At 34.1% G+C, this 15,293-nt stretch overlaps 1 protein-coding gene across 1 annotated transcript in view; it reads right to left on the bottom strand.

The window, feature by feature from the left end:
* Window positions 1-15,293, bottom strand: part of GRIK2 (glutamate ionotropic receptor kainate type subunit 2) — a 347,786-nt gene that overhangs the window by 152,861 nt on the left and 179,632 nt on the right. The window contains exons 8-9 of the mRNA XM_050972903.1: window positions 7,091-7,234; window positions 6,251-6,358 (exon numbers count right to left, since the gene is read on the bottom strand). Of these exons, the coding sequence (XP_050828860.1) occupies window positions 6,251-6,358; window positions 7,091-7,234 (252 nt within the window). The remainder of the gene's footprint in view (window positions 1-6,250; window positions 6,359-7,090; window positions 7,235-15,293) is intronic.

A 15,293-nucleotide genomic window follows, 5' to 3' on the forward strand; every position in this document is an offset into this window, starting at 1 on the left:
AACTACCCATTTTAGAAATCAGAATGTTTGTATTACTCCATTGTCTAGCAAAACCCCCACAAATATGTCTTATTTTTATTTTAGACATGATTTTAAACATAATTTCAAAAACTAAGTCATATCTATGACACAAGGTAAAGATATTTTGAAACTAAACCTAGACAAAAATTAAACACTTCTATAAGGATTCATTGCAAATGTATGTATGTATATATATAAACACTCACAAGTTTTTAAATTATCTTTTCAACTAAGTCAGGAAAGACTGTTTCTATAATTTTAAGGTATTTGTTGCCACAGGGCTGTAAAGTAAGTTTAGGATGCAATGTGGTGCAGATAAAAAGCGTTCCATTTCTAAAACTGAGACTATAGCAGAGCATGAATCACTGGGTGCCATAATAAAGAAAAGATAAATCTGATCTCTTCTTCTACAATTTTCTGTCCCACAGGAATCAATATTTTGTCTGTCTTCCTTGCTTAACACTCAGTTGTAAGAAGTCACTCTTTTGAACTTGGCCATTCAGTACCTCATAAACTGATCAAAGAATCATGAAGGGAAGAAAAAATATGTGTGTCTCAGAAATACAATTGAAAACAACATCTGACACATCATTTCAAAGTATTGAAATCAAGCCTTGCTACCAAAAATTCTCTCCTTTATTTACTGTTTTAATACAATTTGATTTAGTGAATTGAAAAGCTTTCAGAAAACACAAAATGTTCAGCCTTGCAGCTTGGCCACAATCAAGAAATTTTAAAAGGGTTGCTAATATTATTTGCAGTGTTCTGCTAATTATGACAAGCACAGTGTTTGCTTTACTTCAAAGATGAAACAAGAGTAGAATAATGAGGAGTGACAAAGATGAGAACTTGAGCCTGATGCTACATAACTGAAGCTGAATTCATCTCCTCTATGAGATATAACTTCAGGTACGCAAGTAGCACAAAAATTTCTGAGGAAACACCAACATCTTATATGATCATTTTCAAGTCCTAATTTCATTAAATCATTTGCTTTGTTCAAATTCATGTTTATATTTCAAATTCATATTGGCAAAAAGTAAGATATTGCTAACTAAAATACATCCTGTCCTACTTTTTGACACAGTCACAACCACAAGCAAATAAATATTAACTGTTAGAATGTGGACTTTATCTAACTACAGACATAATCTACTGCAGACCTATAAGAATTATCAACAGCATTACTTTAAAAATAAACGTCTGTCTTGATAAAGTCATTTATTATTTTTCTAAATTAAATTCATTGTACTTTTGCTGCTGCTTTTGTTAACCAAAAATCTAAGAAATGGACCAAAAGTCAGAGGTTCAAAATTAGACTTTCTTTGGATTATCTTTGCTGATGAGCTCAAACCCAACAATTTGTACCACAGGTTTTTACATATTACTGATGTGTTTTGCTCCCAAATCACACAAATGTATTTTCAAAGCTGCTTCTTACAGAAAATTTGTGCAAAACCAATGCAGCAAGTTAATTATTTTCTATTTGTTTCAGCACATTGTTTTAATTTTTAAATAGCTTTTTGAAATTAAAAGAATGGCCAATGTGTTTTTACTAGAAAAGTTTAAAAGCCGAAAATGAAGAAAAAGTGCATCAAGGTAGTCTATAACTGAAATTCAAAGAAGCTGCAATTTAAGTTATTGCATCACATTTGTTTTAAAAAATCTTACGGATTTTCCTAAAAAGTGAAACAGGTATTCATATATACACTTTAAAGAGAACATTCACATAGTAAATATATTGTAAATATTGATTATATTATCAATCCATCTATATCCTGTTATTCTTTCCAATTCCCCTAAATGGCTAAACTATTCTGAAGCGACCATGCCAATCTGAATATTTTAACACTCATTATCCAAAGTACAGGATCCAAACCAGGTGTACCCATGAGCACGTGTTCCACAGCAAGACCAAGAAAAATGATAGAAAGAATTAGCTTAGGCAAGAATCAGCTTATTTAAGTTTGAAAATATTCCAAGAGCTACATTCATCATTGAATATCCAAGAGTATTCTGTAACATGGCAATTGCAATGGTCCTCAAGAACATGGACTACAATCTCCCAAATTCATGTCAAGTGTTAAAACCTTGCATCCAAGCTTCCACATATTTGACTTCCAGGTAACTATCAGGTTACTGCAGTCCCTCAAGACCAGATGTTCCCACCCAGCTGGACATGCCCACCCAGCACTACTTTGTAGCTCTGCAGGCTACGGAGGCCTTGGCTGTGTATAAGAACTGCTTTGGAACTGCTCAAACACTCCTCTGTTATCGACCCTGTTTTCAGCTCAAATCCAAATCACAGCCCCATAAAAGCTTATATGAAGGAAATTAGCTCTATCCTCTCCAAACCATCAAAATATTTCACCATCCCCCCAAAAAAGAAGCACTGTACACTCACAGAACTCAAACTGTGCTGAGTTTACATGTGCTCTAGAGCACTTTACAGAGATTCAGTCTCATGAGATGCTAGTCCCAAAAATTCAGTAGCTTTCTTACTTCAGCATGTTTCAAAAGTGATTTATCTTCATGAATAGAGTATACTTTCAAGTATTATTCTTTTCAATTTTTCTTCTAAGTTCTCCTAAGAAAATTAACACTATTTTTGCTCTGAGTCAACCAAAACTGTGAATATGACTCACAGTGAAGTGCCACAAGCATTGCATTAGGAAGGATCATTGCCTTTCTGCAGTGCTACCCACTGACTAAGCAGCCAGAACTGTGCTCAACTCTCAAAGATTTTTCAAATTTGTCTATACCTTCTTTATTTACTTTTGTGGAGTAATTAGTAGTAGTGGTAATTACATCAAGAAAATAATTATACTCCATTAGGAATAATAATGTATCTTCATATTTCTGTATTTCCCATTTGTAAATTACTTAATTTATTTTCCTATCTTCATTAATATTAATATTCATGTCTTCTTTGCCAAATATAACATAAATAACAATACTTCAATACTTCTGGATCCCACAGATTTACTGTGTCTTTTTTTTTTTTCCCTCTCTTTTTTTCTCCCTTCACCCCCCTGTGAAGGTTTCTGAGAAAGGCTTCAAGCCAGTTGCAACATCTCTTATTCAGGATTTGTGATTCTTCTTCAGTGACAAATTTTCATATTAAATTCAGGTATTTGTTATCTCCTTGAAGTATAAAATAATTCTTCACAATGCAGCCTCAGTGTAAAGACTGATTGACTGCAATTTAAATTATAATTTGTTATGCTGGAGTGTCACATTTTTGGATTTTCACTGTGCTTAATCATGAGTAGTTTCAGTCTGTCCAAAGTAACTGTAATAAAATTTTGTGGTATATTATATTAACAGCACTCCAATCATCTCTTAATTTTGTCATGTTCATCTTACAAGGAGCTATCAAATTTGGCAGACATGAAATTTTATTTGGAAACACATACTTCTTACTGACTGATGCCTGATTATCACCTCTCATTCAAGAGTTTCAGGAACAAGTATTTTATGTAAAAGCTGAGATCACACATAGCTTTTTTTTTAAATCAGTGAGGAATTGTTCTGTTGTCACTGACTTCAGCAGTCATTGAACTTATAACACATGATTTAAGTAATTTCCCAGTTATACTGGTTATACTAACAGGTAATTTATCTAGGACATTTTTGTACAAAATCTAAGCTAAAAAAAAGTATTCTAACAATTCTTCACAGTAAATCTTTTTTTTTTTTTTTTTGCCATCCCTCAAAATTTTTCTCTTCAGGGATTACATCTGAAATTGGTGAGCTAAACTATTGTCCTTGACAAGAGAAATATTTCCCCCTTATTTGGAAAGAGGTTAGAAGAAATAATACCAGTTTACAGTATGAAAACATGGCATAAGAATTGTGTGCCCCATAATATGCATCTCCCATCTTTGCTGATCCCACAAGTGGGAGGATGTACAGAAGAAAAGGAAAAAAAAAAAAACCTGTTCAGCAACTCTTACCACATGGACAGAGATGTCTGACAAGATGGTTTGGGAAGAACATTGAAAACATACCAGATAAGGACAAGGATGCAAAAAGGCTCCTGAAGTAAGAGAATAGACAGAAAGGGCATGGAAAGAGATTAATAGGTACAAGGGAGAGGGATTAGATGGAAAGGGAAACAGGCAAGGAGGGGCTGGGAGAGGGGACAAGAAGAGGGAGAAGGGAGAGGGAGAAGGGAGAGGGAGAGGGAGAGGGAGAGGGAGAAGGGAGAGGGAGAGGGAGAGGGAGAGGGAGAGGGAAAGGGAAAAGAGGAGTAGCAGAAAGAAGGAGAAAGAAAGATGGAGTGCACATGTGGAAGGAGGTAGGGGACTGACAGAAGGGTGACTCATCACCACTTTAACAGAATTAAGTCTTGGAGGAAGAAATCCTCAAAACTTTGAGACAGCTCTTTTAAATCTAAGAACTGGTTAAAATGTTCTCCTTCAACTAGGAAGTGTTCTACTCCAAAATTTAATCATTCACTCTGGATTCAAGAATAGGCTTGCATTCTTTCAGAATAATGAAGTTTTGTTCAAAGAGAAACATTTCTCTGTGGGCATTGATATATCTTTTTCAGTAAAATACTCCATATATTTCATATGTTTAGTAAGCAATTCAGTTGAATGTGCCTACACTTGAATTTTCCTTTTCCTGATCTCATCTCCTTGCACTCCAGAGAAACTCTTTGCACTCTTTCATCTTGCTCTGGTTTTGCTCATACACAGTAACTGATTCTTTCTGCTTGTTCCAAAGATCACCAACACTTCTTGGTGAAAAAAATTGTATTATTGCTTCCACTTATCACATGACCAAATAAGCCATGAAGGCAGTAAAAGTATCTTCCTTTTCTATGAAAATCTTTCTGTACAGCTCAAGCACATAGTGGGCTTTTTAAAATATTGTTATGTTTCAAAAAGCATTTCTGTATTTGTCTCTTACTTAACTTTCAATATAACTCTTTCCCAAGTTCCTTTTTTCTACTATGTATTTTAGAGTACAACTGTATTTCCTATTGAATTTTGTTGTCTTCCATATGTCTCTGTAGACCTTTTTTGCTTTATCTCTATATTTTCACTGATGTATATATCTCCTAGTATATTGTCAACTGAGATTTTATTTTCCAGAAATCTCATGTTGTTTTGCAGTTCCCAAATGTCACCTAATGTTCTTAAAGCCATCCTAAATTACAAAGACTTCCTTTCCTCATTTCAACACTTGTCACTACTCTTCAGCCACTGCTGACTTATTTAGCTATTACCCTGACATTAATTCTTCCATTTCTGTTTCCAGTAAAAAAGGCAGCTTGCTCTGTACCTATTCTACTCGCACACAATACTGATTCACTTTTCAAGTATAGTCATTCTTTTCCCTGGCTAAGTTGCCTGAGCTCACTTCATGGGACACTTCATAAGAGAAATCTATCAATCAGTGTATTGTTGAACATTTTAAAATATAATTTAGTTCTTGAATCACAGGTTTTCCTCTGGACAAAAAAATGTTATTACCTATGGAAGTGTTTCAAGACAAGCTCGTGGTTTCTGACCCTTCACGAATCTTCCCAGTAAGCTAATCTTGTGAGACAAAATTTTGGGAAAATATATTGTTTATGCTAGCTTCTCCATTCAGTGATTTACAGAAGAAAAAAAATGCTAATCTGCATTATGGTCCCTTCCCTTAATTTCCGTTTTTATTTGTGCCCACAATTACCACCTTGGGGCAGTAGCTGGTAGAACTGGATCTGAAGATGAAGGAAAATATAGTTCTTACAGAACACTGAACATCAGATCTAAATGCAAACATCAAGACAGATGCCAGTTGCAAAACCTTTGTCTGCTGGTCACAACAATGTGAGACACTGTAGCTTCCCACAACTGCCTCTTCATGGTAAGGTGGCTGGAGGGAAGATGTTCTGACTTCGGATCATGATGGTGTCATATAGGCAGGCCAAATATCTGTACATGCTTCCTGAGCTCTTGAGTTCAAATACAGACAATGCTAAGCTACATGGAAAGAGCATTTCCCAATTCTTCGGTCTCTCACTCCACTTCTGTACCAGAAACATTAATGTCAGAAGACAACTAAACTAGTGAGAATACCCATTCCTAACTTTTTAGTACCACTTATAGAGATTTTGAGTTGAGAGCAGTACACTGTTTTACATAACACAAGAAATACTATTGCAAATGTTTTAAAGAGGTAAGTTTTGTTTTGTTTTGCTTCCCACTTCCTTGCAGGTAAATGTCTTACACACCTTTTCAAGACCTTCTTCCTTGAGGCTGATGACATCCAAATCAAAATCTGTCCTTAAGCCATTCGTTTTGTTGAAAGTTATCCTGCCTGTGAGGCCTTCCCAGTGGGCCTGTGAAGAAAGAAAAACAATTTCTAGAAATAAATACCTCTTCCTTTATGTTTTTTCTCAGAAAGAGCAAACAACTCCTGTCAAAATGGGATCATTAATTATTCATTTTATGTAAATAATTTACCTTGTGGCTGATCTTTTGTTTTTAGATATTTTGTATTTAGTTTTTGCTAATGAAATCAAAAATCTTTTCAGTCTTCATAGCTAATTTTTTAAACTATCCATATCAGGCAATAGACTCTTCCAGTGAACAAGATAAAAGGCTGGGTTTTTTTTTCATTCCTCCATCTCTCATGCATGCATTTCCCCTTCTGCTTCCCTCTCCCCACTCCCCAAGCTTCAATCAGTTTCATTAATGCTGGACTTCATCTTTTTTCTCAGGAAATTTCATTCAAATAAAAGCTTACTTTTGGAAGATGCTGATTCCCCTGAAACCACACTGAGAGAGCAAAGATTGAGGTTAGTGAGGCAGCCTTCCTAAGCTTATTCCTCACTTTTAATAAAGTGCAAGAGCCTCATTTTTTTAATAAATTAAAATCTACCCTGGTACTGAAACTATACAAAGTAGGAGAGAAAATGTGGGAAATAAAGTTATTGTTAGTTCCTAGAAGGAACCAATATTGGAAAAAAAATGCATTCCACTGCAAATGACTCTCCACATCATAATATTTTGTATATCTGGAATTGGGAGAAAAGAAAGGAGCGGAGCAGGACCCTTGGTTAGTGACTCACCTCCTTGATGAGGCTCATGAAGCGTGTCCCAAAGCGCCATGGCTTGTGGCGGTTGCACTGCAGCGAGCTGACAGTCATCTGCGGGAACTGCTGGACCGCCACGGACACCACGTGCACCGCGTCGTACATCAGCGCCGCGTCCGTCTGAAACGACAGCGGCACCAGGACCGTCAGCACACAGCAAATGTGCGAAACAGGCCAGCACAGAGAGAAGGAAACAACAAATTAGCACTGCTCCTTCTGCTGAAGGGAAAAAAAATGGTCCAGTTGCTTGCGCAGCGCTGTGAAATGTAGGCTTGTTTCCATGTCATACACGAGTTATGGCAGGGTCTTCAGGCAGTCTTAGCTTTTCTCTTTTTAATGCTGCAAAAAGGGCTCAAATAGCTACTTTTCAGGATCTAGCATCTGATGACTCAGGTTACTTTAAAAAGCAGTACGTTAGGGAGCTATATAAATCACTGTGTGCATGTTTGATTCAAGCTGGTTATTTTCATGAGTGATGCAAAAGAAAAAAGGAAACAAGTTAAGAAAACCTTAGCTATAAAGCAAAGTGTGCGGGTTCAGGAAGTAATGTTTTTTTTGTTTTGAAATTACAGACTAGATTCCACCCCAACAGTGCTCAATTGAATCATTAATAATTTTTAATGTGCATCAGTTCAAATCCCTATGGCAGAACTAATCAGTGTCTTCAATAAATCAGAGGTAGATTAGAATTACATCAAAATGCACATTAATTTTAATAGTTTTCATGTCCCATCCTAAATAAATAGACTTAGACATAGTGTTTGCTAAGAAATGTTCTATTAGCAAAGGACAGAGCCAGCCTCTCAGTACACACTGTCATGCTGTGCAAGAAAGTGACATCTCTCTCCTGTTCTCCTTGATAAACAGGGGCCTGGTAAGCCTTGGAACCAAAAGCACAAGAGGACCTTAGATTCACCTGGTGGAAATGAGCGCTACGCCATCTGCTCAGCATACCTTAGAGAAAAAGGACCTATTTCCCCTTCTCATTCAAGTAATTAGTGAGCTGTGAAATTAGTTCTTTAATGGATAGGAAACCTGGAGATTATTGCACTTGTCACAATACAATACAATGCAATACAAAATGAGCTTATATAGTGCCTTTCATGCAAAGGCATCTCAAGGCTCTTTACAATAAAACTAAACATAAAAATGCAAAAATATTCTACCATTATAGCCCATAAGCTACTGTTAAAGAGAAAAATACACATACACATTTAAATGGCTCTCCCAAGAAGAGATTTCAGAATTCAAACAGAAATAAATCCTAATTTCATAAAAGCCAGCATAAGAGGTTTCAATGATCTCAGGCTGCAAGCAGTTTATGCAGGGGCTCCAAATCAGTCAGAAAATATTTTTGCTGCCAAATTGTTCATTATCTTCAAGGCATTAAAGTGCTTTTAAGACAAGCTGATCAAATGACAAGGAGGCAGTGAAACACCAAAAAGTTGGAATGACATGCTGAGTAAGCATCATGAAAAGTTTAATATTCTAGAAGCAAGACCTGGCAGGAGTTGGAAGTCTAGACAACAGCTTTTTAAATAAGTGCAACACATAAATCTGACTCAGAAATGCAAACTGGTTTTTAAATCAGTTTAATTTCTAAAACTGTAGTCCTTGTAATGAAGGAAAGTACAAATTGCTATGAGACTTCAGCAAAAATATCCCACAAAGAAGCAATCAGAAATTCAACACCAGCACCAACTGATTCATTAGATGCAAATTTGGAAGTAGAACTGTTAAGACTCGTCAGTAGGAATCAAATGGACATTATGCCAGATGCAGAACAACATGGCTTTCTGTCAAATTCTATAAGCCACTGTAGTGGAAATCTGTAGGAAGACAAAAAACACCCAAAGATGTCAAAGGCACATGATAAGCTCCAGTAGATATATGTTGTGAGGCACTGGAACAGGTTGCTCAGAGATGTTGTGGATGTTCCCATCACTGCAAGTGTTCAAAGCTAGTTTGAATGGAGCTCTGAGCAACCTGGTCCATGGCAGGCAGGGTTGGGGTTAGATGATCTTTAAGGTTCATTCGAACTCCTTAAAATTCTATGATTCTGAAAACATGTTGTCAAAATCTATTAATCAAAGACAAAGCAAATGAGAAAGAAAATGCAAGTGCCATGTCCATAACTCAGTTGACAAGCCCTGTTCTATCAAATGGATAAATCTGAACCCATATCAGTTAACAATGTCATTTATACAAAGTTACAAACACATCACAAATTAAGTATATCTAGATTTTATTGCAAAGAAAAATATGTTGCTGAAATTCTTTTTAAAAGTCTGAAGAGTTCTTAAAATATTCTAGACGAAAATGTCCTATTCAAACTAAAACAGAAGTAAAAAATTAACTTTGATACATAGTATTCTTATTCTCTGATAAGTTTTATATCAAACTGAATTGTCTCATTAAAACTTTTAATGGAAGATATTGTAGAGTTCACTTAATGCACAGCATGAGTCAAGCTTATTTTGTTGATTAGTAAAGTATGCATAGACTTCATTACATTTTAGTTCTTATGCTATCTTTACCTGCATATTATCTGAATAATACTTCAACAGTAAGTAGAATAGCTTATAATTTTTATATGCAGCTCATTATTCTCTTCAAGATCATCTTTGTCTTCCAATCTTTAGCCAGTAAACTTTTTTTATGCTTGTGAGGTAAATCCAACTACATTTAGAAGGTCAAACTGTTCATAGCATTTTGCTTAGTGATTGATGGTCACTAACGTATTCTGAAAAAATTTTGTGCATTAATTAAAATGATTCTTATGTTCTTTCAAGTGTGACTTCCTTAGCTGCATCAAGAATGAAAAGAAACTGCAAATGCTCATAAATGTATACCTCAATTTGTTTCCTAGGTGACCATGACAATAGTATTCAATAAATGCATAGAAGTGAAAGAACACTTTCACATTTTATTGACATAGTCCTTGAAAAGGTGTGAGCACATTAAAAGTAATTTACATGAAGTCTCTAATCCATTGTGAAACTTATTTCATCATATACAATAAATAGTTTGTTACTGACTGGATTTCAGATCATGGTATCATCTGAAACAAACTTAATTCGGACTGAAAGTGGCCACTGATTGAAGTGTTTACATGCCCATTTCATACTGCAACAAGCTTTTCTTGCTAAGCTTGTATTTATGGCACTTGGCCTTCCAAGACTTTAGAACAGAATGAGAATGTTGCATTCCCATTTGGCAAAAGTAGCATAAGCACACAAGGCGGGGCATGTTCCATACAGAATGAATTTTCCATTAGCCCATAAAAACGGTATTTTATTTCTTACACAAGATGATTGCCTGGGACAGAACACTGGATGCAAAGTCAGGTTGTTGGATTAGGGTTTTTTTATTCACTCCCAGTATATCTATTTGTAGTCAGGTTTATGAAGGACAGAAATGACGTAGCACAATTTGGAGAGTAAGAACAGCAGCCGTTCTTCTTTAATCTAAGAGCCTGAGCAAGTAGTAGATGCTGCAGGTACAATGAGCAGGACAGCTTAATCAAATCTCCTCCCTCTCCAGCATAACTGTTTTAGGGAAAAGGAACATTACTTAGTCATCATTGCACAATAAGGTTTTGCTGTGGAATACTTACTCATTTCAAAACCATCAAAAATGTCCTATAATCATCTTAGCCTATGAGCAGTACTTCTCCTTTGATGATTACTTACTCTTTTCTTTTAAATTTAGTGAAAATTTAACACACAATACATAATTATTAGCTAGAAAACCTTGAATAAATGGCATATTTCATAAACAAAAAAAAACACTTCCATTTTTTTGTTCTACCACCTGCCTTTGATTTTTCCCCATATTACTCTTGTATTTTAGGTTATTTCCATTGTGACCACAGTGAACAGAAGTAGCCCTCTGTCCAAGGGGTTTTTTTTATTATCATTATTTTCCTTTGAAGACTGATTTTCTTATAGAAGCTTCCTCTGCTTTCTTTCCTTTGAACAATTTAAAAAACTTTATGTGCAAAAAGTCTGATGACACTTTGAAGTCAAGAAGCAAAGACTACCTACAGTGCAGGAGAGGTCCTCATTACTGACGCTATTACCTCCCTTAAAGTTTGTCCTGTTTGACAAGAAATTAAAAAGTGGAATTTAAAAATTACTGGATATAAACTACAGAAATAATGATAGCTTACATATAAAAATAAGATTATTTTTACTTATAAAAATCTGTAGTTCCTTTATTATAGAGTCTACTAGTGCTTGATCAGAACATTTTAAGGCCTAGATCTCAAATTTTATTAGGACAATATGATTTTAACCCACGAAACAGAGTAACTAGTAACATAAGAACTTTTTTCCCCAAATTATCACATACTGTGGTGCCAATGGTGTTAACATCACTCTGCTTAATTCACTACATATTCTTGATCAGATGCCTCCAAACTCTACTTTCAAATCTACCCTACAAAGAGATTTTTCAAGAAGGCCCAGAACAAGAGATTAATATTGAAGAAAAAAAAATTTTCTTTGTGTTTTCCAGGTGTGTTAAAGAACACCGAAATGAAGGACAAATGAAAAATATTACAAAATAAACAAAAAAGCTCTTATAAACCAAATAGGAGTAATTTTATCTTACTCATAAATGTGTAAGTTGTATTAGGTTTAAATATCTTTAACAACCATGAGAAGAACTTCTGCACAAGCCCATCAACAAAAGACATTTCAGTTAGCTGATGCCTGACAAATGCAGCACTATGCACACAAATTCCAGAGACCAAACATACTACTACTACTCACAGAAAGCTCTCCCACACTCAAGACAATTATAACAAGTGAATGAAATTAAGAAGAAATGGCTTGCAAAACTAGTTCCTCCCCTCCTCAGCTAATAAAATCTATTGCCCCTGAAATCATTTCACTTAATTCTCACTTGCTAACACATTCCACAAAACCTTTTTGCTAAGTGAGATTTAATAAATCTTTCAGCCTGGGATTAAATTTTACTGTTTTATGAACTATAAAATTGCATTGTATTCTTATTAATGCTCATGTTTTCTTACTTCTTGACACATTCCAAATTCCACTCTAGGGTACAATTATGAAAAGAGTACAGATATGGCTTTATCCCCTCCAAAAAATGCATTCCAATAGGGAATATGATACGAGCATCAGTAAGCTATAAATAATGTTCATCTAACTTTTAAAAACATCAGTTAGATTTTTTTTTCTAAATACTCAAGTATTTTAAACAATACATAGCTGATTAAATTATTTTTTTAACTTTTTGTGGTCTAGTGAATTTTAACAGTAGTTGGTTTACAGTGATTTTAAGCAGAGACAAAACACATGCAAATTATTTTTCCCATCACAAAAATACTCAACATCCAAACAAAGCAAATTATTTATTTCATATATTATCAAAGAAGACTTTACAGCAATAAAAATTCTTTAACTTTTTTTAATCTAGAAAAAGTGAACCACTCAGGTAATTTTATGTTTTAAAGTGTATTTTTTTCTTACACAAAAAGGCAATAGAAAAGAAAGAATTTCCTCTTTTGCCTCAATGCCTCCTAGTTTGATGTACAATTTAAATTGAAATAGCAAAGTGGAACATGAAAAATGACAAATTTTTAGAAAATGCCAAGAGAAGAAAGGAATAGGAAAAGCATTCCAAATGATAGTGAGATGGTTTCCACAATTCTTGTCATTGCATTGTCATTATATAGGATGAGAAATCTTTTATTGAAAGAATAAGCACATATTCGCAGATAAAAAAGTTTGAAGTGGTAGAACATTTTTCACCTCTCAGAACATTCTTAGATAGTAATGTCATTTAATAGAATATTTAGGTGTCAAGAAACTGAAGTATATGAAAATTAGTTAGGTGGGTAGCCACTCATTGCAGGTGAAACTTTCAGAGCACTTGAAATTTTATCAGAAATAGACACAGAAAATCTGTTTAGCAAGTAGTTTACACACATTTCCCTGAAAAACAACAGCAGAAGTACTTCTCCCATCTGCTTGATCTTTGATTAAGACCAGAATTTCATTTTAGCAAATAAAATGTTAAAGATTTAGAATATAACCTGAAGTGAATAGAAAAATTTTGAGTTATTTTTTCTGACAAGGAGGCCTGGTCATTCTTGTGAAGCAAGAGTTTAAACCTTAAATATGAAAGAAAATTTCATTTAAGGGAATAAGAAATATTAAGGAAACCTCTGTCTGACCAGTCACTCACACCACCTGAGTTTGGACAGAAGTCCCTGTGCAGCCACACCATACATCATTCAACCTATATGGTGATCTGCATTTATCTGGAATAATGGAATAAACACTTAGGTAATGGCAATTTGTAGCATGGGGAAAGGAGAGGGAAGTAAAAAAAATATATTTCTAATTGTATTTTTTAAATGTATTTCTTAGATATTCTGCTTTCTGTGATTTGATCCTGTAGATGTCTCATTATGTCATAAACTCTACTAATTCAAGAATAAAATGACCTTCAGTGTATTGCTTGCAATAACAAAAGTCAACTGACTGCATAAAGTTTTGAAGAATGGGCTTATAGTATACAATTAGGAACAAGATGTTATGATGTTTCTATTTAAGTTCTATAGTTTTATATATATATAAGTTTCTACATATCCTTAAAAATGAATGTGACATTTCCAGATCAAAGATATTCTGAAGTACTTTCTCAACCTTCCTTCTGAACTTTAGAAATTATGGAATCAGCTATTTTTTTTTTTTTTTTTTTTTCAAAAAAATACCCCATTACATTCTTATATACCTTAGGGACAGATAGCAAAAACCTAATTACAAGGAACAATGGGTCATTATTTAGTCTTTGGTAGTCTATTTCCTTTCATCTGTTCTCAAATTCAAAAAATCAATATGATTGTGATCACTGCAGCTCCATCAACCACATCCACAATAAAGACCTGTCTGCTACTATTATATTAGCTCAGCATTCAAGACTTATCACATGAAAAGTCCTTCTGCATGAGCAATTCATCACTAATTACAGAAAGATCTTACTCAGCATGCACAGTGAATACCTTTGTACCCACATGCAACAAGAAAGTACACCTGGCAATGGAAATGACAGGCATAAAGCTAGTGTAACTCAGAGATTAAATGTAAATCTGATCAAAAATAGAGAGAAAACCCCACACATTCCAAAGAATGAATCTCTAAATATTCTATCTTTGTGTCCTGTAAAAATAGTACAATGTTTGAGGATTTCAGACCTTTCACATCTTCAAATTTGGAAGGTAAAATGACAAAAATAAATATATATTGGTGATTTTGAATGCAGATAAAAGAGGTATGAGTATTCATAATAAATGTTCTTCTCCTGATTTAAATCTCTCTTCTTTTAGAAAGGGCTAATGATATTGACTTTAGTATCTTCAGCAAAAAAGATGAATATATGTTGAACATTGCAAGGTTCAGGTTTGTAGGAGAAAACAAATTGTTAAGCAGTATAAAACATAAGTAACCCGTAAAAGAACATACATTTATTTCAAAATAGAATTCTGCTTTATGCCAGTCTTTTATAATTCTTTTATTAATTTATGTCTTATGGCTCTGTTCTAAATAAGTAATGTTTTTTTCTTTTGAACTAACATCCCCTTAAAATCAATAATACCTAAAGAAAAAGGTATTAAAAGACACTGCTGGCCTGTGATTTACAAAAACAATCTTTTCTTAGATTCTAAAAGTAGATATTTTAAGTGGGGATTTTTTTGTCTTTGAGATTATTTAGAGGTTTGGAGTTTTTTGGTTTTGTTCTGTTTCATTTGAGAAGCATTTCTATTTTTAGATTCTTCATTGTCTTTTTCATAAATCTTTAATCAATTTGTCTGTTATATGCAGATGATAGTCTAGACAGATTACAGAAAATCAAACTGAACTTGCAATATTACTCTTTTTTTCTTTGCCAGTGTGCTTCTAGCAACTGCCTTTCACTGTATAATTAGTTTTTCATTTCAATTAAGTTCTCCGTTAATTAATATTTATTTTAGAAAAAAACATTTTTATCATGATATGATGCTGGTTTGTAATAATCAGATTCTCATAAATTGTTGATTCCAGCTTCACAGAGTAGACACAGAATTAAATACATTGACATATTTGCATTAGACACATTTTGTTTTGATTAGGATCTGCTTACAGTAAGGCAATTTATTCAGTGATTG

This window comes from Serinus canaria, chromosome 3 (genome assembly GCF_022539315.1).
Source record: "Serinus canaria isolate serCan28SL12 chromosome 3, serCan2020, whole genome shotgun sequence".
Classification (NCBI taxonomy): domain Eukaryota; kingdom Metazoa; phylum Chordata; class Aves; order Passeriformes; family Fringillidae; genus Serinus; species Serinus canaria.